The sequence below is a fragment of the Somniosus microcephalus genome, chromosome 1 (assembly GCF_052327205.1).
Source record: "Somniosus microcephalus isolate GS21.2 chromosome 1, FLI_Smic_1.0, whole genome shotgun sequence".
NCBI lineage: Eukaryota > Metazoa > Chordata > Chondrichthyes > Squaliformes > Somniosidae > Somniosus > Somniosus microcephalus.
The window spans coordinates 222,913,783-222,934,197 of NC_140987.1; the positions used below are offsets into that span (position 1 = coordinate 222,913,783).

Sequence of the window (20,415 nt, forward strand, 5' to 3'; positions counted from 1 at the left end):
AAGCCTCTCCGATCGCCGCAGCGGTGGTGTTGCCTTATCCGGTGCTGGTGCCTTATCCGGTGTTGATGCTGGTGTTTGCGTGGTCAGCGAGGGCTCGTGGGGTTCCGGCATGTCGTCTACCTGGACTGAGGTTGGGGGGGGTGGTGGCGGTGTTTCCGGATCGACTGAGGGTGCGAGGTCTCGTAGGGAGACAGTGTCCTCCCGCCCGTCTGGGTACGCCACGTAGGCGTACTGGGGGTTGGCGTGCAGGAGGTTCACCCTCTCGACCAGGGGGTCCGTTTTATGGGTCCTCGCGTGTTTCCGCAGCCAGACCGGCCCTGGGGCGGTCAGCCAGGTTGGTAGAGTGGTTCCCGTAGTCGACTTCCTGGGGAAAACGAACATTCGTTCATGGGGGGTGGTGTTAGTGGCCGTGCAAAGTAATGACCGGATGGAGTGCAGCGCTGCCGGGAGGACTTCTTGCCAGCGGGAGGTTGGGAGGCCCTTAGACTTTAAGGCTAAGAGGATGGCCTTCCATACCGTCGCGTTCTCTCTTTCCACCTGACCGTTACCTCTGGGGTTGTAGCTGGTGGTCCTGCTTGCTGCAATACCCCTCTCTAGGAGGAATTGCCGGAGTTCCTCGCTCATGAAGGAGGAGCCCCGGTCGCTGTGTATATAGTTCGGGAACCCGAACAAGGCGAAGAGGGCATTCAGGCACTTAATGACCATGCTACTGGTCATGTCGGGGCAGGGGAAGGCAAAGGGGAAACGGGAGTACTCATCAACGATGTTGAGGAAGTACACATTACAGTCAGAGGACGGGAGGGGCCCCTTAAAGTCGATGCTCAGGCGCTCGAAGGGGCGGGTGGCCTTGATCAGGCTTGCTCGGTCCGGCCTATAGAAGTGCGGTTTGCACTCCGCACAGGTCTGGCAGTTCCTGGTCATGGTCCTGACCTCCTCGATGGAGTAGGTCAGGTTGCGGGCCTTAATGAAATGGTAGAGTCTGGTGACTCCGGGGTGGCAGAGCTGGTCGTGGAGGGTCTGAAGCCTATCGATATGCGCGCTGGCGCATGTCATTCGTGAAAGGGCATCAGGGGATTCGTTCAGCTTGCCTGGCCGGTACAAGATCTCATAATCGTAGGTGGAGAGCTCGATTCTCCATCTCAAAATCTTGTCATTCTTGATTTTGCCCTTCAGCTTGTTATTAAACATGAAAGCCACCGAACGCTGGTCGGTGAGGAGGGTAAATCGTTTGCCTGCCAGGTAGTGCCTCCAGCGCCGTACTGCCTCCACGATCGCCTGGGCCTCTTTCTCGACCGACGAATGTCGGATCTCGGGGCCCTGTAAGGTCCTTGAGAAGAAGGCCACTGGCCTCCCCTCCTGGTTTAGGGTGGCGGCTAAGGCGAAGTCGGATGCGTCGCTCTCCACCTGAAAGGGGATGGACTCGTCCACTGCGTGCATCGTGGCCTTGGCTATGTCTCCCTTAATGAGGGAGAAGGCCGCGCACACCTCCTCCGTGAGGGGGAAGGAAGTGGCTTTCAGGAGGGGTCTGGCTTTGTCCGCGTAATTGGGTACCCATTGGGCATAGTAGGCGAAAAGCCCCAGGGTTCTCCTAAGTGCTTTAGGGCAGTGGGGGAGGGGTAGCTCCATGAGGGGGCGCATTCTTTCTGGGTCGGGGCCGATGATTCCGTTCTCCACTACGCAGCCGAGGATGGCAAGGCGCGTGGTGTTAAACACGCATTTCTCATTGTAGGTGAGGTTCAGCCGTTGGGCCGTACGGAGGAATTTCTCCAGATTCGCGTCATGTTCCTGCCGGTCGCGGCCGCAGATAGTGACGTTATCTAGGTAGGGGAATGTAGCCTGCAGTTCGTTCTGGTCAACCATCTGGTCCATCTCCCTTTGGAAGACCGAGACCCCATTAGTGACACCGAAGGGGACCCTAAGGAAGTGGTATAGGCGCCCATTCGCCTCGAAGGCGGTATACTGGCGGTCCTCAGGGTGGATAGGGAGTTGGTGGTAGGCCGACTTCAGGTCGATGGTCGAGAATACTTTATACTGTGCAATCTGATTGACCATGTCAGATATGCGGGGGAGGGGGTATGCGTCCAGCTGGGTATATCTGTTTATGGTCTGGCTGTAGTCGATGACCAGGCGGTTTTTATCGCCGGTCTTTACGACTACGACCTGGGCACGCCAGGGGCTGCTGCTCCCCTCGATAATGCCCTCTTTCAGGAGGCGCCGCACCTCAGAGCTAATGAAGGCTCTGTCCCCGGCGCTATACCGCCTGCTCTTGGTAGCGACGGGTTTGCAGTCAGGGGTAAGGTTAGCAAACAGAGAGGGTGGCGGGACCTTGAGGGTGGAGAGGCTGCAGGTGTTACGCGGTGGGCGGTTTAACGTTTGCTGGTTGTTGACTGTGAGTGGGGGGAGGGGTCCACCGTATGCTAGGGTTACGCTTTGGAGGTGGGATTGGAAGTCCAGCCCTAGTAGGACGGCAGCGCAGAGATGGGGGAGGACGAGGAGTTTAAAGTTTTTATACTCCGTGCCCTTAACCGACAGGGTCACGACACAGTAGCCGCTGATGTCCGTGGCGTGGGACCTCGATGCCATCGAGATTCGGCTGCGCGTTGGTAGGACAGAGAGGGAGTAGTGGCTCACCGTGTCTGGGTGGATGAAGCTCTCCGTGCTTCCGCTGTCGAACAGGCAGGTCGTGGCGTGGCCGTTCACTTTGATGTCCATCATTGACTTGGACAGATGGTGCGGGCGGGCTTGGTCCAGGGTGACGGAAGCTAGTGTGTAGCTGAGCGAGTCGTTGTCATCTGCGGGCGAGGCGGTCGGGCGTGGTGAGTAAAATGGCGTCTCCCACGAGGTAGGGCCCCATGAGGCACTATTGGGGTCGGTTGCCTTAATCAAAGATGGCCGCCCCCATGACTCATGTGTGGGGATGCTGGCCTCAGTTGCCCTAAACGAAGATGGCCGCCCCCATAGTTCGCATGCGGCACTGCTGGCCTCTGAGGATCCGCTCCTGCAGGCCTTGGAGAAGTGGCCTTTCTTCAGGCAGGTTTTGCATATGGAGTTCTTGGCTGGGCAGCGCGACCTCGGGTGCTTCTCCTGGCCACAAAAAAAACAGCCGGCGGCCCGATCGCGGATGCCCGATGTCGGGGCCGGTGCCGGGGGTGGCGGGGCCGGTCGGGTCCGGGACGCCGACGCAGAGGTAGGTCCCGGGGGCGGCGCTGGGAAGGGTGCTGTGGTAGGGGTCGGGCCCGAGTCCCAGGGTCGCGAGCAGTACCTGGTGAATGCTTCCTGATCTTGGTGGGCCACTTCCAGGGAGATAGCGAGGGCTTCAGCTTTTTCCATGCTGAGGTCTTTAGCTTCCAGCAGTCTTTGCCGTGAGTACTCGGACCGTAGGCCTTTCAGGAATGCGTCGCGGATATTATCTTCAGTATTTTCGGCTGCCGACACCGATTTAAAGTCACAGTTCCTGGCGAGTGCATATAGCGCCTGTGAGAATTCGGCTACTGATTCTCCTGGCTGTTGCGGCCGTGATCTTAGGAGGTGCCTAGCGTACATGTAGTTTACCGGGGTCCGGTACTTCTGTTTCAGCAGGTTGATGGCGGTCTCGTAGGTAGTCATGTCCTCGATGAGAGTGTATACTCTCGGGCTCAGTTGTGCCTGCAGGACACTTAGTTTGGATGCCTGAGGGACGCTGGATTCGCTCAGGTATGATTCGAAGCAGACCAGCCAGTGTTTAAAGTCTGCGGCTGAGTTTGCTGCTCGTGGGTTCAGGTCCAGGTACGGCGGTCTGAGGGCTCGCAGCCAAGCTGGCTGGTGTGGCTGTGCTCCTGGGAGCTGCGCTGGTGGCTCCTCCGCCGGTTGTGACTCGTTGTCGGACATCATTAAATTTAGTCAATAAAATTGATATACCTATCAATTCCTCCAATAAAAGGCGAAGAGTTACGAAGGTGACTAAAGGTTTTTATTGACTAAATAACAGAGCCCACTCTCGTGGGTGATCCGATCCAAGCAGGAGGAATACCAGCCAGTCGCTCACCTTTATACCTGGCCTGGTGGGTGGAGCCAAGGCGGAGTCGGCAGTGGTCATCCCAGGTATAGCAGTGTGGCAAGAGGCGACCTCGTACTGTGATACAATAGTGGTCAGTGATACAGTTATAACGAACAGTGGTGAACAGTGCTAACTACTAACAGTGATACGATAGTGAACGTGGTTTACCACAAATCGTATTCAGCATAATATGTCATTTTTGATCAGTGACTGAAACAATTTGTGATGCATGGCATGAACTCTCAGACTGGGAGAGATGGACAGTAGATATTATTGTAAAAGGCAATTTTGCATCTTGATGAAAATAAGCAAATATTGGTTAAAGGAAGCCTGACATTGTACAAGTGAATGTTTACATAGCACCTAATTCTAATAAATGGTTGGTTGCTAAAGGATAATTTTTTCCCCTCTATCCTTATTCTTTCAGATCTTTTATCCTGAGACAACAGATGTTTACGATCGAAAAAATATGCCTCGAGTGATCTACTGCATACATGCACTAAGGTAACCTAGAAAATAATGGGTGGTTGATTAGCTATCATGACTGTCTAGAGTTGAAGCATTGTTATTGTGTAAAACATTCCTTGTAGCCAATCTAAAGCCTTCTATTGTGTTACTGGTAATACATATGCACATAGCTAATCCCAGATAGTGACAACTGCAGCCTCAACATGTAAAGTTAATTATTAAACAGTATTCAAAGCAGTGTGAAAAATGGGCCCCATTTATGTTGAAACTCATAGGAATGAAAGCAGTCTGGTATAAAAGTAATGGTGTAAATCCTCATGATTTGAGAATCCGATGCTGACCTGAAAATTGCCTCTTGTTCCAGGTTATCCTATTGTTTTTATCAATATATCTTTCACTATTTCCTTCTAAATATAAATTCTTAATTTGGAATTGGAGCACCTCTGCGGTAAATGAGGGCCCACATTTTAACATGAGTGACGTCTGAGCCATCCTGTCAAACATGGTGTCCATTGCTCAACCGTAACATGTAACATAGCAGTTTGAGCTTGTTGTTTGAACAGATGGGCTATTACCCTTGAAGGGAGCCGTCTTCCATGTGACTGAGAGATTTAGGCCTTTTCTGTTCATAGTCCTCTACCGTGAAGATTGGAGTTGAGCTGGAGTGGGATCTCAGTAATGTAAATGAGGCGTCACATTTTACACCGTTTTGCACTGCTCAGTTTTGTATTACAGGTACTAAGAGTATCCATGGCAGAATATCTGTTTTTACTCAGTGGTGGTGAACATTAGCCACTTCCTGCCTCAGTTAAGATTTCCTGCCTATTGGTACCTTTTCCTTTGTCATCTGTCATGCTGTAATGAGAGAGCTGGGAGCAGCAAACTGTTTAAGATGGTCCTTGGTTTAGGTTCTATAAACTTTAATCCTAACCCTGATATTTTCAAGATTAGAACAAAACCAGAATTTAGTTTTTATTACAGAATACATGTCACTAGATGAAAACTGAAAATTATTGTGGTTACATTCTCATTGCAATTATTTTCAGTTCCACAAATTGCAGTTTTTTTTTATGCAGGCCACAATTAATTTCCCTTATAGTTTACTCACCATTTTTTCAAAGCGCTAAGCAAGTATTTGTGTTCGTACAGTGATTTGTAATCTAATCATTATTGTTTTAAAGAAAATTGTAAAAGATGCTTCCTTTGAGTCGATATATTGCAGTTCAGTGTCTGTGTATATATTTTAACACTATTTCTGCATCAACAGCTGAATTTTATGCACCAGAGCAAAAGCAACTACTGACTACTGCACCAGTGGGCACTTTTTCCATTTCCCACACCAGCCACCCTAAGGTTTCTCTGAGTAATATTGCCAATTAATGCTGAATCATCAGGGTAGTTTTGAGCTGTCTGCTTACATTAGCCACAAATTGATTTGACACTGCCCAGGCTCAAATCACACAGGACCATTACAACCAACAGACTGCGAAGACTTTCAACCTGTCATTCTGGGTTTGACTTAAACTCTGGTCCCAGCAATGAAAGGCCAATGTCTAACATACTACATGACCCCAGTTTTAAAAAGTTTTTTTTGGAAATAGAAATGACATTGTGTACTAAATGCACGATGGGCTAGCCCAGTTAGTTAGGTGCCAAGCTGCTGGTCCTTGCAGTGTTGGAGAGAGGTCAGGTCAGGAAAATGTGTTTTCCTATAATTAAGGCACGACCTGGATATCAATGACTCGTTTTAGTGACTCTGGCATGGGGCACCTTTTTGAATTTTTGTGAGGCTAATATTTGAACACATTTTTATAGTGTTTTTACACATGTTCTGCTTTGAAAGGTCACCGAGGGGTATTCTTTGCTGCTGTTATGTTGGTTTTTATGATTGAAATGAGTAGAAATAAACATTTTGCCTTCTCTACAGACAGAGGGTTGCCATTAAAATATACTTGAACATTTTAAAAGTTAGTGGGGATTATTCTGAGGCTTCAAAAATAATTAGAAACATAGAAACATAGAAGATAGGAGCAGGAGTAGGCCCTTCGAGCCTGCTCCGCCATTCAACAAGATCATGGCTGATCATCCAAACCCTAGCACCCGGTCCCTACACCGACAGCCATCCCACCCAAGCCCTATCCCCGTAACCCCACGTATTTAATCCCCCCTAACACTAAGGGCCAATTTTTTTTTTTTTATCATGGCCAATCAACCTAACCCGCACATCTTTGGACTGTGGGAGGAAACCGGAGCACCCGGAGGAAACCCACGCAAACACTGGGAGAATGTGCAAACTCCACACAGACAGTCACCCGAGGCCGGATTTGAACCCGGGTCCCTGGCGCTGTGAGGCAACAGTGCTAGCCACTATGCCACTATGCTACCGTTGACGTGTATACAGAGATATTCCCTGAAGTTAATGTAATTGTAAATACATTTAGCAGAATCCTGTTGTATAATAGTGAGTCAAGACATAACCAGACTTGAAAAAGTATGGGCTGATTATGGAACTGTATGTAAAAGCACAAAAATGGCTGCTCTCGGCCTCTTGACATTAGCCCCATGTTCAGTTTGCTGCAGCCAGAGGTGGCGCTGCTCACGGGGGCATCTGGAATCCATCTCTTTTGGTGGTGCATACCACCTCCCGTGACAGCAGTGCCATCTCATTTATATTCCTGGTTTACTGCTGATGGGAAAGCTACCTTTGGCAGTAAATTGGCAATGTAAATGCATCATTACCTGTCCAAGGTACAGAGCTTAACATTGTGGGTAAAGTACTTTAGTGTCTATGTGCAGTGCATGAAGACTAGATGATAACCCCAAATTGTTTCCAGTGGCTGAAGGGTCGATTAGCAGAGGACATAGATTTAAAATGATTGGTGAAAGAACCAGAGGTGACATGAGGAAAAGCTTTTTTATACAGAGGGGGGTTAGGATTTGAAATACACTGCCTGATAGGGTGATGGGTGCAGATTCAATAGTAGCCTTCAAAAGGGAATTGGATAAATACTTGAAGGAGAAAAAATAGCAGGTCTATGAGGAAAGAGCAGGGGAGTGGGACTAACTGGATTGCTCATCGAAAGAGCCAGCACAGACTCGATGGGCTGAATGTCCTCCTTCTGTGCTGTACTATTCTATGATTCTCCTGCTTTTTAATTCTATCCCTCCAGAAATGAACCTCCGTGCTTTTTGTTTGTGGCCTTATTAACCTGCGTCACTACTTTGTGATTTGTGTATCTGTTCCCTCCGATCTCTGCTCCTCTACCCCATTTAGACACTTATTTTCCAAGCAGTATGTGGCCTCCTTATTCTTCGTACCAAAATGTATCCCCTCACACTTAACTATATCGAAGTTCATTTGTCACTTACACGCCCATTCTGTGAGTTTATTTATGTCTTTCTGTATTTTGTCGCAGTCCTCCTCTATTAACTACACCCCCAATTTGATGTCATCTGCAAATTTTAAAATTGTATTTCCGAGTCAAAATCGTTTATGTAAATGGTGAACAACAGCGGTCCCAGCACTGATCCCTGTGGAACGCCACTTCCCACCTTTTGCCAATCTGATTTTTACAACTAGAGCATCGTCTGATTACGAGCTAGCTTGATCTGTACATGGATTTTCCTATTGACTTTATTTCCGAGTGAAATAAGTTGTATTTTCCCCTCTCCCTTATTTTCTCACTGTGTCTCTTGAAAGCATTAACTAAGATATGATTTAACAGGTTCTAAAAGCTTTCTGGTATTTTGTTGAAGTGGCCATTCTTTATCTGGCAATCAAGGCAATGAGTATTGGAAGGCTATTCAGTGTTGGGGGCCATCAAAGCCAATTCATATACGTACACATTTTCTAGCGGGAAGTCAATGAACAACAACTGTTTTCTTATCTGTTCTCTCTCCAACCTCTACTACACCCCCATTCCACCTTCCTTCCACCCAAGCAAGCCCGGACAGAGCAGCTCAGGCTAATTGGTTCAGTCAATTACTGCCATTGCTGTCATCAGACAGATTTGGTTTGTTAAAAATGTAATAGCAAGGAAGATGGGGGGAAAAATTTGTGGTCGCCACCGGCAACTGCAGTTAACGGCCACTGGAAAAGGCCGCAGCGCTAACCGAGTCAACTTGGTCTGAGGGGCATGGAGATAGGTGGTGCAGCGCTCAACTTCCGTGCAACGCTGTCCTGGTGGCATTGCTGGAGGGATCTGGGACGAAGTTTCTGTCCAAGTCCAGCATTGCAGCTTCCCACAGCCTCTGAGCGAAGCTGTGGAGTTCGCAAGGAATTGTGGGCAATGAAGAGGTCTGAGAATTAGAGGGGCCATGCACACTGAAGCAATACAAAATAAAGTGCAGTGAATCAATACATTTTTCAGCCCTTTCTGCCTTTTAAAAATAGTCAGTATTTAAAAGAAGTTCCAAATGTGAATATTCAGCTGTTAAAGCTGAATTACCTTTCTAACCTCAACAAATGGGAAAACTGCCTCTGCACTAACACAAATGGATCAGCAAGCCAGGGAAGGGGCAGGCACTGAGGGTCTCACAGGCAGCACTCCAGCTTTGTGCAGAGGGTCAACACTGCAGGAGAGGTCCTCTCATCACAGGGGCCAGGAGGCCCTCCAGAAAGAACGATGTGGGAGTACATCAGTCAGCAGTGTCGCCCCCTGCCCACCCACTATCTGGCTCCAGTGCCCAAAGAAGCTTCATGAGCTCAGACCACTGGTCAAGGTCAGTGAATTTTTTTAAATTCGTTTATGGGATCAGGGCATCGCTGGCAATGCCAGCATTTATTGCCCATCCCTAGTTGCCCTTGAGAAGGTGGTGGTGAGCTGCCTTCTTGAACTGCTGCAGTCTGTGTGGTGATGGTACTCCCACAGTGCTGTTGGGTAGGGATTTCCAGGATTTTGACACCGCGATGATGAAGGAACAGCGATATACTTCTAAGTCAGGATGGCGTGTGACTTGGAGGTGGTGGTGTTCCCATGCGCCTGCTGCCCTTGTCCTTCTAGGTGGAAGAGGTCGTGGGTTTGGGAGGTGCTGCCGAAGATGCCTTGGCGAGTTGCTGCAGTGCATCTTGTAGATGGTACACTCTGCAGCCACAGTGCGCCGATGGTGGAGGGAGTGAATGTTTCAGGTGGTGGATGTGGTGCCAATCAAGCAGGCTACTTTGTCCTGGATGGTGTCGAGCTTCTTGAGTGTTGTTGGAGCTGCACTCATCCAGGCAAGTGGAGAGTATTCCATCACACTCCTTACTTGTGCCTTGTAGATGGTGGAAAGGGTTTGGGGAGTCAGGAGGTGAGACACTCGCTGCAGAATACCTATCCTCTGACCTGCACAGTATTTATGTGGCTGGTCCAGTTAAATTTCTGGTTAATGGTGACCCCCCAGAATATTAATAGTGGGGGATTCAGCGATGGTAATGCCATTGAATGTCAAGGGGAGGTGGTTAAACTCTCGCTTGTTGGAGATAGTCATTGCCTGGCACTTCTGTGGCGCGAATGTTACCTGCCACTTATCAGCCCAAGCCTGAACATCGTCCAGGTCTTGTTGCATGCGGGCATGGACTTCAGTAAGGCTTTTGACACAGTCCCACATGGGAGACTGTGGTCAAGAAGGTAAGAGCCCATGGGATCAAAAATTGACTTAGTGGCAGGAGGCAGAGGGTGATGGTTGAAGGTTGTTTTTGTGACTGGAAGCATGTGGTGTACCGCAGGGATCGGTGCTGGGTCCTTTGCTGTTTGTAGTGTACATTAATGATTTAGATATGAATGTAGGAGGTATGATCAGTAAGTTCGCAGATGACATGAAAATTGGTGGAGTGGTAAATAGCGAGGAGGGAAGCCTCAGGCTACAGGACGATATAGACGGGCTGGTCAGATGGGCAGAACAGTGGCAAATGGAATTTAACCCTGAAAAGTGTGAGGTGATGCATTTTGGGAGGACTAACAAGGCAAGGGAATATACAATGAATGGTAGGACCCTAGGAAGGACAGAGGATCAGAGGGACCTTGGTGTTCATGTATAGATCCCTGAAGGCAGCAGGACAGGTAGATAAGGTGGTTTAAAAAGGCATATGGGACACTTGCCTTCATTAGCTGAGGCATAGAATATAAGAGCAGGGAGGTTGTGATGGAGCTGAACAAAACACTGTGGTAAACCACTGTTGTTCACTTCACTGTTGTTCACTTCACTGTTGTTCACTTCACTGTTGTTCACTTCACTGTTGTTCACTTCACTGTTGTTCACTTCACTGTTGTTGTACCTGTCTGTGCATGCCTCAGCTGGCTCTGCCCCTGGCTCCACCCATATGCCCTGGTATAAAGGTGGCTGCTCTGCAGGCATTCAGGACCGGTCGACCACTAGAGGCATGCCTTCGTTCTTTAGCTAATAAAAGCCTGTTTGTTACTCTCTTAACTTCCAGTCTTTCTCAGTAATTGATAGCGCATCAAACACTAGATAGGCCACAGCTGTAATACTGTGTGCAGTTCTGATCGCCACACTATAGGAAGGATGTGATTGCATTGGAGAGGGTGCAGAGGAGATTCACCAGGATGTTACCTGGGCTGGAGCTATGAAGAGAGACTGGACAGACTGGGGTTGTTTTCCTTGGAGCAGAGAAGGCTGAGGGGGGACCTGATTGAGGTGTACAAAATTATGAGGGTCATAGATAGGATGGATGGAAAGGAACTTTACCCCTTAGTAGAGGGGTCAGTAACCAGGGGGCATGGTTTCAAGGTAAGGGGTGGGAGGCTTAGAGGGGATTTGAGGAAAAACTTTTTCACCCAGAGGGTGGTTGGAATCTGGAATTCACTGCCTGAAAGGTGGTAGAGGCAGGAACCCTCAACATTCAAGAAGCATTTAGATGAGCACTTGAAACGCCATAGCATACAAGGCTACGGACCAAGTGCTGGTAAATGGGATTAGAATAGACGGGGCTTGATAGCCGGCGTGGACATGATGTGCCGAAGGGCATCTTTCGGTGCTATATAACTATGACTTCATCATTATCTGTGGAGTTACGAATGGCGCTGAACATTCTGCAGTCATCAGCGAACATCCCCATTTCTGACCTTATGTTGGAGGGAAGGTCATTGATGAAGCAGCTAAAGATGGTTGGGCCTAAGACACTGCCCTAAGGAACTCTTGCAGCGATGTCGTGGGGCTGTGATTGACCTTCAAGCACCACAACCATCTTCCTTTGTGCTAGGTATGACTTCAGCCAGTGGAGCGTTTTCCCCCTGATTCCCATTGACTTCAGTTTTACTAGGGCTCCTTGATGCCAGACTCGGTCAAATGCTGCCTTGATGTCGAGGGCAGTCACTCACCTCACCTCTGGAATTCCGCTCCTTTGTCCATGTTTGGACTAAGGCTGTAATAAGGTCGGGAGCCAAGTGGTCTTGACAGAACCCAAACTGGGCATCAGTGAGCAGGTTATCGGTGAGTAAGTGCCGCTTGATAGCACTGTTGATGACACCTTCCATTACTTTGCTGATGATTGAGAGTAGACTGATGGGGCGGTAATTGGCCGGGTTGGATTTGTCCTGCTTTTTGTGGACAGGACATACCTGGGCAGTTTTCCACATTGTCAGATAGATGCCAGTGTTGTAGCTGTCTGGAGCACAAGTCTTCAGCACGATAGCCGGGATGTTGTCAGGGCCCACAACCTTTGCTGTATCCAGTGCGCTCAGCCATTTCTTGATAGCACGTGGAGTGAATCGAATTGGCTGAAGACTGGCTTCTGTGATGGTGGGGAACTCGAGTAGGCCGATATGGATCATCCACTCGGCACTTCTGGCTGAAGATGGTTGCAAACGCTTCAGCCTTGTCTTTTGCACTCACGTGCTGGGCTCCACCATCATTGAGCATGGGGATATTCTTGGAACCTCCTCCTCCTGTTAGTTGTTTAATGGTCCACCACCATTCACGACTGGATGTGGCAGGACTGCAGAGCTTTGATCTGATCTGTTGATTATGGGATCGCTTAGCCCTGTCTATAGCCTGCTGCTTCCGCTTTTTAGCATCTTCAAAAGCTATCTCCTACCAACTGCACCACTAGCCTCACACACTGTTCAATGCGCAACCCCCAGTCACTCACCTACCAACAATCTGCACCAATGACGAGGCACATCTTCCACTCCTATCCTGGCCTTGTCTCACCCACTTGGAGGAGACGGCACAGGCCATTCTTGGCAGGGGTATGGTTGAGCCCCTGGCCAGCTGCGGAGCTGAAAGGATACAAGATGCGGGTATCCTCGTACGTTATCCTCCTTCTGGCAAGCACCTCTTGCTTTTCCGCCCTCCCATCAGCACAACTCCACCCTTGTGCCTTCCTCATTTCACACACCCAAGAAATGCAGCCTGCCCAGCCAGTGAGACTGCAGGCAGATGATTCCATCCCGGATATCCCGGCCAGAAAGGGGCTGTCTGGAATGCATCGTTCCATCTGATTCCTCCTCTTCGGCTTCCTCCTCTTCTACGTCTTCATCTTCCCTCTGCAAGTGGATGCTGTAAATGTGAAATGACAGCATAAAATGCTGGAAATACCCAGTTGGTCAGGCAGCATGTTGACCTGAGACGTGAACTCTGGTTTTTCTCCACAGATGTTGCATGACCTGCTGAGTATTCGCTGCATGTTCTGTCTTCTCAAAGGCCGTCATTTACCATCCGAGCCCTTGCAAGCGTCCAGCAGCACACTACACGAAAAAAAACTTTTCACACCTAATGCAGTAAGCCACCACTTCAATAAAAAACCAAGTCCAAACCTTTAAATTCAAACTTACCTGAATGATGTGTGTGTCCCTTTTAAGAGCTGCAGACATCCCTACTGTTAGCCTGCTTGCATGCCAGCTTAACCTGGCGTGCTTGGGACCCAGCGCTGAATTCAGCGCTAGGGTCAAAGTTTGCATAAGTTACGTTAAGTCGGCATTGCACGTCGATTGATGTCACCATGCCGCCATTTTTTTTCCAGGGTGCTGCCAGTTACCAGGACCTGCCACCAGCTGGCAAAAGAGCAGCAGCTGCCATTTTATCACCATTTCATGCCGCTACAGAGTGTCGGTAACTAGATGAATTTCTAGCCCATAGAGTCATGTCTTTAGTGTGATAGATGCTACTGTAGGAACTGGGGTTCCTAGCTGAAGAATTGAGATCGACACTCAAAATCAAAAACAATAAAATTTAATGAACAAACAAAGCTGTACAGGAAACTGTAGGATACAATGCAAATAGGTCTGGTCTGCTTGAAAGCCTCTCTGGAAACTGCTAGCAGGTTCCAAGCTCACGTCATCACGTTCTTCACGCCGTTGAGAGATCACGTGACGGATGGCATGACGTCATCACGCGGAGTACAGGAAAGAAGCCCTAGTACAGTTAACAGATACATTAAAGGTGCAGCCCCCAGCTGTACTACATTGTTGTAAAAGGAATTATATACAATTGTCCGTAATCCTCTGGTGGTTCCGCCACACGCACCCCCCCCCCCCCCCCCAGAATTGCTTTTAACAGAGAAAGTAAGGCGAGAAGGGGGTCTGACGAGTCTGTCCAACCGACTGCGATACCCCGGCAGCTGGAACAGAGCGCTAGAAGACGAACTGGCTGTGGTTGGGATGACGCCGCAGGCAGAGGAGAGGAGGCCGGCTGTGGTCGACCCGGTGAGGCGGGCACTGGCGACTCGGCGGATGACTGTGGCTGTACTGGATCGGCAGTCAACTGTGGACGACCACGACGAGGTGGCTGAGCGGTGACAACTGGTTCGCTCAGATCCAGATGCGCCGGTTTCAACCGGTCGATGGAGATGTGGTCAGGCTTACCGCCGACGTCGACTGTGAAGGACTTGTCACCTGACGAGATGACACGAAACGGACCTGTAAGGCGGTTTGAGCGGGTTTTTGCAAGCATTCTGCTGAATGAACACGTATTCTGCGCTCTTAAGATCCACCGGGACATGGGAGTGCTGCAGGTCATGATGCGACGTAGGCACTGGGATGAAATTCCTAGCCGCTTTCTGGTGGCTGCTGAGCTGGGGACCAGGGTTCCGTGTGGAGGAAGAAAACCAGCTCTGCTGAAGAAGAATGCAGGTCGTCCTTAGGCGCCGTGCGAAGACCTAGCCGCACCCAAGGGAGCCTGTCCACCCAACTAGGCCCACGGAGACTAGCACGCAGTGCGGCTTTAAGGGACCTGTGGAATCTTTCTCACAGACCGTTCGCCTGTGGATGGTAGGCGGTGGTACGATGAAGCTTGGTGCCCAAACCTTGAGCTACGGTGTTCCAAAGCTCGGAGGTAAATTGAGGCCCCCGGTCGGAGGAGATGTCAGCCGGTACCCCGAACCAAGCTACCCACGACAAGATGAAGGCTCTGGAGACGTCTGCCACTATGGTGGCAACCAAAGGAATTGCCTCTGGCCACCTGGTGGTGCGGTCTACCACGGTGAGGAGGTGAGTGTACCCGCGAGAGGAAGGGAGAGGACCAACCAGGTCCACATGCACATGGTCGAATCGACACTCTGGAACCGGAAAAGTGGCGACTGGGGCCTTAACATGGCATTGTATCTTGGACTTCTGGCAACTCACGCAGGTATTGGTCCAGTCACGGACGTCGAGATGCATGCCCTTCCAGACGAATTTCTTTGCCATGAGTCGTTGTCATGCTCTCATGCCAGGGTGTGACAACCCGTGGATAGTGTCGAAAATTCTCCTGCGCCATTCGACTGGAACGATTGGACGTGGGACGCCCATCGAGATGTCACACAGGAGTGTGGTCCCTGCGGCCTGGAAACTGACATCAGCCACTTGTAAGCTGGAAGGTGCGGTCCGGTATGCCTGCACTTCAGGGTCTGCCTTCTGTTCTTTTGCCAAACCAACATAGTCGACTCCCAGGTGTACTGCGTGGAGCTGGGTGCGGGAGAGACAATCCACCGCCAGGTTGTCTTTGCCCAAGACATGTTGTATGTCGCTTGTAAATTCAGATATGTACGTAAGATGACGTTGTTGCCGTGCCGACCATGGTTCCGCTGTCTTGGCCATCGCAAAAGTAAGTGGCTTGTGGTCTACAAAAGCCAGGAATGGGTGTCCTTCCAGTAGGAAGCGAAAATGGCAGATGGCCAGAAACAATGCCAACAACTCCCTATCAAAAGTACTATACTTGCGTTTGTTCTTCCGCAATTGGCGGCTGAAGAAAGCCAGTGGTTGCCATGTGCCATCGACCCACTGCTCCTGTACTGCCCCGATGGCATAATCAGATGTCGGTGGTAAGGGCAATGGTTGTGCCAACATGGTCGCAGCAGCCAAAGCGTTCTTCATGTTGAGAAAAGCCTGGTCCATCTGGGGTGTCCAATCGATCGGGTCTTTGCCCGATTTACCTCTGAGGGCCTCGTACAAAGGTTGCATCAACAATGCCGCCTTGGGGACGAACCGATGATAAAAATGGACCATTCCCAGAAATTCCTGGAGGGCCCTGACTGAGGAAGAGGGAACGAGGTGACTACTTCCACCTTCGTGGCCAGCGGGACGGCGCCTTCTGAGGTGATTCTGTGTCCCAGGAAATCAATGCTGTGCAACCCAAACTGGCACTTGGCCGGGTTGATAATAAGGGCATGTTGGCTGAGACGAGAAAAAAGGGTACGCAAGTGCGTAATGTGTTCTTTCGTGCTGTTACTGGCAATAAGGATGTCGTCTAGGTAGACTAAGATGAACGGCAGATCGCGCAACACGGAATCCATGAGACATTGGAAGGCTTGTGCTGCATTCTTCAGCCCAAACGGCATACGAAGGAACTCCGAGCCCGAAAGGTGTGATGACGGCAGTTTTGGGGACGTCCTGAGGATGCACGGGCACTTGATGATAGCCTCGGACGAGGTCTACTTTGGAAAAGATGGAATTCCCATGCCAGATGGGCTGAAAAATTCTGAATGTGAGGAATTGGGTACCAATCTGGTGTGGTAGCCTCATTCAGGCGTCTGTAGTCGCCGCATGGTCGCCATCCGCCGCCCGGCTTAGGAACAATGTGTAATGGCGAGGACCAAGGACTATTCGAACGTCGGAATAATACCCAGGCGTTCCATTGTATGGAACTCCGCCTTGGCGGCCGCGAGTTTACCGGGTTCCAACCTTCGAGCTCTCGCATAAACGGGAGATCCTGTCGTGGTAATCTGGTGTGCCACACCGTACCTCGCGACTGAAGAAGAAAATGTGGGCCTGGTGAGCTCGGGGACCTCGCTGAGAAGACGAGAGAACTCATTTGGAGGTGGGACTGCACAGGCAACTGACCAAGACATCGCGGTGCTTCGGTGGCAGGGGACCGAGTGAAAAGTGGAGGCACTGATTAGCCGGCAGTGTCGGACATCGACGAGAAACCCGTTTGCGCAGAAGAAATCTGCCCCCAGGATGGCCTGAGACTTTCGCCGTGATAAACTCCCAAACAAAACGTTGGCCGCCAAAACTCAACTGGACCCTTCGCTTTCCGAACGTGCGAATGGCCGCACCATTGGCTGCCTCGAGGGGGGGACCTTGACTGCCAGATTGAAGATCTAGCTTCAACGCTGGTAGGATACTGCACTGGGAGCCAGTGTCAGAGAAAACGTCGCCCTGACAGGGAGTCTGTAATGTATAGGAGTTTCCCTGCGGACCTGACAGCCATCGCAACTCCGGCGCGTCCCTTAGGCTTTATTGATCTTCTCAGAAACCGCTGGTTTGAGGTAGGTTTTTTTTTTGATGAAAAACTGCAGGGCAGACGGCAATTTCTGGCCTTCGCGCCGAAACGAGCGTGGTATGCACACCAGCCTGCAGGAGGAGGAGTCTGATTCGCTCTTGTGGGGGATGGGCTGCACAAGATTGTTGTGAGATGGTGAATATTTTATCCGCTTCCGTGGCGAGTTCAGCACAATCGGTGATCTCGTAATTGGCCAAGGCCGTCTGTACTGGCTCTGGTAGTTGACAGAGAAACAGCTCGCAGAACAGAAAACATTGCGATTCCGAGCCCAAAAGCGTGAGCATTTGGCTCATGAGCTCTGAGGGTTTTGAGTCCCCAAGGCCGGGCATGGAGCTAAGTCTGCGAGTGCGCTCTGACTTGGACAGACCGAAAATCTGCAGTAAACGTGCTTTTAACGCTTCGTACTTGCCATCGTTCGGTGGACTCTCGAGGAGGCTGACGACCCGCGAGGCCGTGGTGCTGTCGAGGGCGGAGACCACGTAATAATAACTGGTCGAATCCGCTGCTGCTCCCCGGATTGCAAATTGGGCTTTCGCCTGGAAAAACCACGTGGCCGGTTGTTGCTCCCAAAATTGCGGCAGTTTGAGGGTGACGGCGTTCGTGTCCATGATGTAACTTCAACGAAAATTGTTCGAAGAAATCGGGGTCACCAATGTAGGAACTGGGGTTCCTAGCCGAAGAATTGAGATCGACTCAGAAAATCAAAAACAATAAAATTTAATGAACAAACGAAGCTGTACAGGAAACTGTAGGATACAATGCAAATAGGTCTGGTCTGCTTGAAAGCCTCTCTGGAAACTGCTAGCAGGTTCCGAGCTCAACTGCTAGAAGGTTCCGAGCTCTGACGTCATCACGTTCTTCCCGCCGTTGAGGGATCACGTGACGGACAGCATGACGTCATCACGCAGAGTACAGGAAAGAAGCCCTAGTGCAGTTAACAGATACATTAAAGGTGCAGCCCCCAGCTGTACTACATTGCTGTAAAAGGAATTACCGGTAGACTATCCTTTATCCGAACTTCTGAAAACCTCTAAAAACCGAAAGTTTTTCCGTTCAGCGTAAGTCGTGCGCACGACATGACCAGAGTGGCGCACGACTTACACTGAGCAGGGCAGAGGGTCAGAGTTCCCTCCTGGGTAGGAGATTGCAGGCCGTGCCGGGCAGTGTGAAGGAGATACCGGGAGAGTGAACCCAACAATACAGCGGCCCGTCCGATATTCTTTTCTCCACCCCCCACCCAACCCCCGACCCGTCCGATATTCTTTTCTCCACCCCCTACCCGACCCGACCCTCGACCCATCCGATATTCTTTTCTCCCCCCTCCCACCCAACCCGACCCGCGGCCCGTCCGATTATTCTTTTCTCCCCGACCCCCGACAAATTTCCCAATACCTTCTGAAATCCGAAAACCGAAACTCAGCTGGTCCCAAGGCTTTCGGATAAGGGATAGTGTACCTGTATATACAATTGTCCGTAATCCTCTGGTGGTTCTGCCACACTACTGTTTTTAAATTGTTTTTCCTTTATGGGATTTTCCTGTCCCAACCAAATGGTTTAGAAGACATTTAGCCTTGTGTTATTGGTATTAAGATCAATTTAATATTCACAAAATGCATTCAATGTCAGTACAAGTTCTTTAAGTGCACTTGAAAATTATTTCCCCTGCCAAGTTCAACTCAAAAGAAACTGGCTTTTAGTGTTGTTAGATCTGCGTTGGCATTTTTTGACTTTAGATGTAGCCTTTGAAAAATGTGCATATAAGAGACTGTCACATCTATCTAGCTGAAGGAGTTGCATGAAGGCAAAAGACTGGGGAGGGGGTGAGAGAGAAGGTTATTTGATAGAACATACTAAGTTGGCAAATGAACATCAAAAATTTAGCTCCTTGTAATGAAGTTGGAATATTACAGAAGGTTCTGCAATCCGACACCCAGTAGGGAACTACGCTCACGTGTAATGCATTTTAGGAAATCAAGTGTGCAGCCCATGATTTTTCCTTCATTAATTTTGGTATTAATGGACAGAAAATCATAGGCTGTGTTCCTGCGATTTCCCAGGATACCCTCTCTGCAAGTATCAGATTGCTGAATCACCATTAATGTGAACTATGACCGAAAATAAGAGATTGCCAGACCCAAGAAAGAAAAAACACATTAGATCCCCATTAGCCAACCCTATAAAACTAAATTGCTTACCAATCAGATATATCAACTGAGATAGTACACAGTTATATTCACCTAACTAATTTTGATGCATCATTGAGGGTCGGTAAACCAACATTGTCAGTATGGCTAAATTTGTGGCACTTTCTCCTCTTTGCCACTGCTTTGTCGGGCGGTTCTAGGTTTGAACCCATTACAGGCTTGAGCTTATAATTTAGGCTGACATCACTGCATGGTACTGATGGACTTTGGATCAGATGTTAAGCAGAGGTCCTGTTTGTGTTTCCGGTTCCATGGCATGAGTTGAAGCGGGGAATTCTGATATGGGAGCCAATATTCCTCCCTCACCTAACACCACCAAAAACAGAAGAGGGCATTCATTTGATGGCTGGCTGTTATATAGACAAACACGTCCAACAGTTATTGCACTTTGAGGACAAAAATAACTATCTTTAAAATAATTCATCTGATTGTCCCCAGAGAAGATTCATAAAATACTCTTTTTTTAGCGGGTAGTTGTTTAGGATGTGAACTGCACGGCACATCCGCTTCAAAATAGGTAGGTGGTGCCATCTTGTGGTAATATCTATGTTGTAACCATTTTTGCTGTATTTTTAAAAAAAGGAAGAACTTGCATCCTCTGAATGTCTCAAACGACTTTACAACCAACGAATTACTTTTGCCATGCAGTCATTATAGATATGCAGGCATCCACGGCAGCCAATTTGCACACAGGTCACACAAGCAGCAAATAAATGACCAGATAATCTGTTTCTGGTAGTGTTAATTGAGGGAAGAATGTTGACCGAGACACTCCCTGCTTCTCTTCAAACAGTAGCAGGGATCTTTTACATCCAACTGAGAATGAACGATGACCTTGGTTTAACGTCTCCTGCATCCACTACACCTAGTACATTTTCTAAACTATAATACAACAATAAAAGAAAGACTGGCTTGCATTTATATAGCGCCTTTCACGACCGCCGGACGTCTCCGTGCTTTACAGCCAATGAAGTACTTTTGAAGTGGGAAACGCGGCAACCAATTTGT

At 49.4% G+C, this 20,415-nt stretch overlaps 1 protein-coding gene across 4 annotated transcripts in view; it reads left to right on the forward strand.

Annotated features, from left to right (window-relative positions):
* Window positions 1-20,415, forward strand: part of iqgap2 (IQ motif containing GTPase activating protein 2) — a 385,400-nt gene that overhangs the window by 184,185 nt on the left and 180,800 nt on the right. For all 4 annotated transcript variants that reach the window (XM_085990677.1, XM_085990687.1, XM_085990695.1 and 1 more), the window contains one exon: window positions 4,464-4,540. In XM_085990677.1, the coding sequence (XP_085846803.1) occupies window positions 4,464-4,540 (77 nt within the window). Of the gene's footprint in view, window positions 1-4,463; window positions 4,541-20,415 lie in introns of those variants that run through there.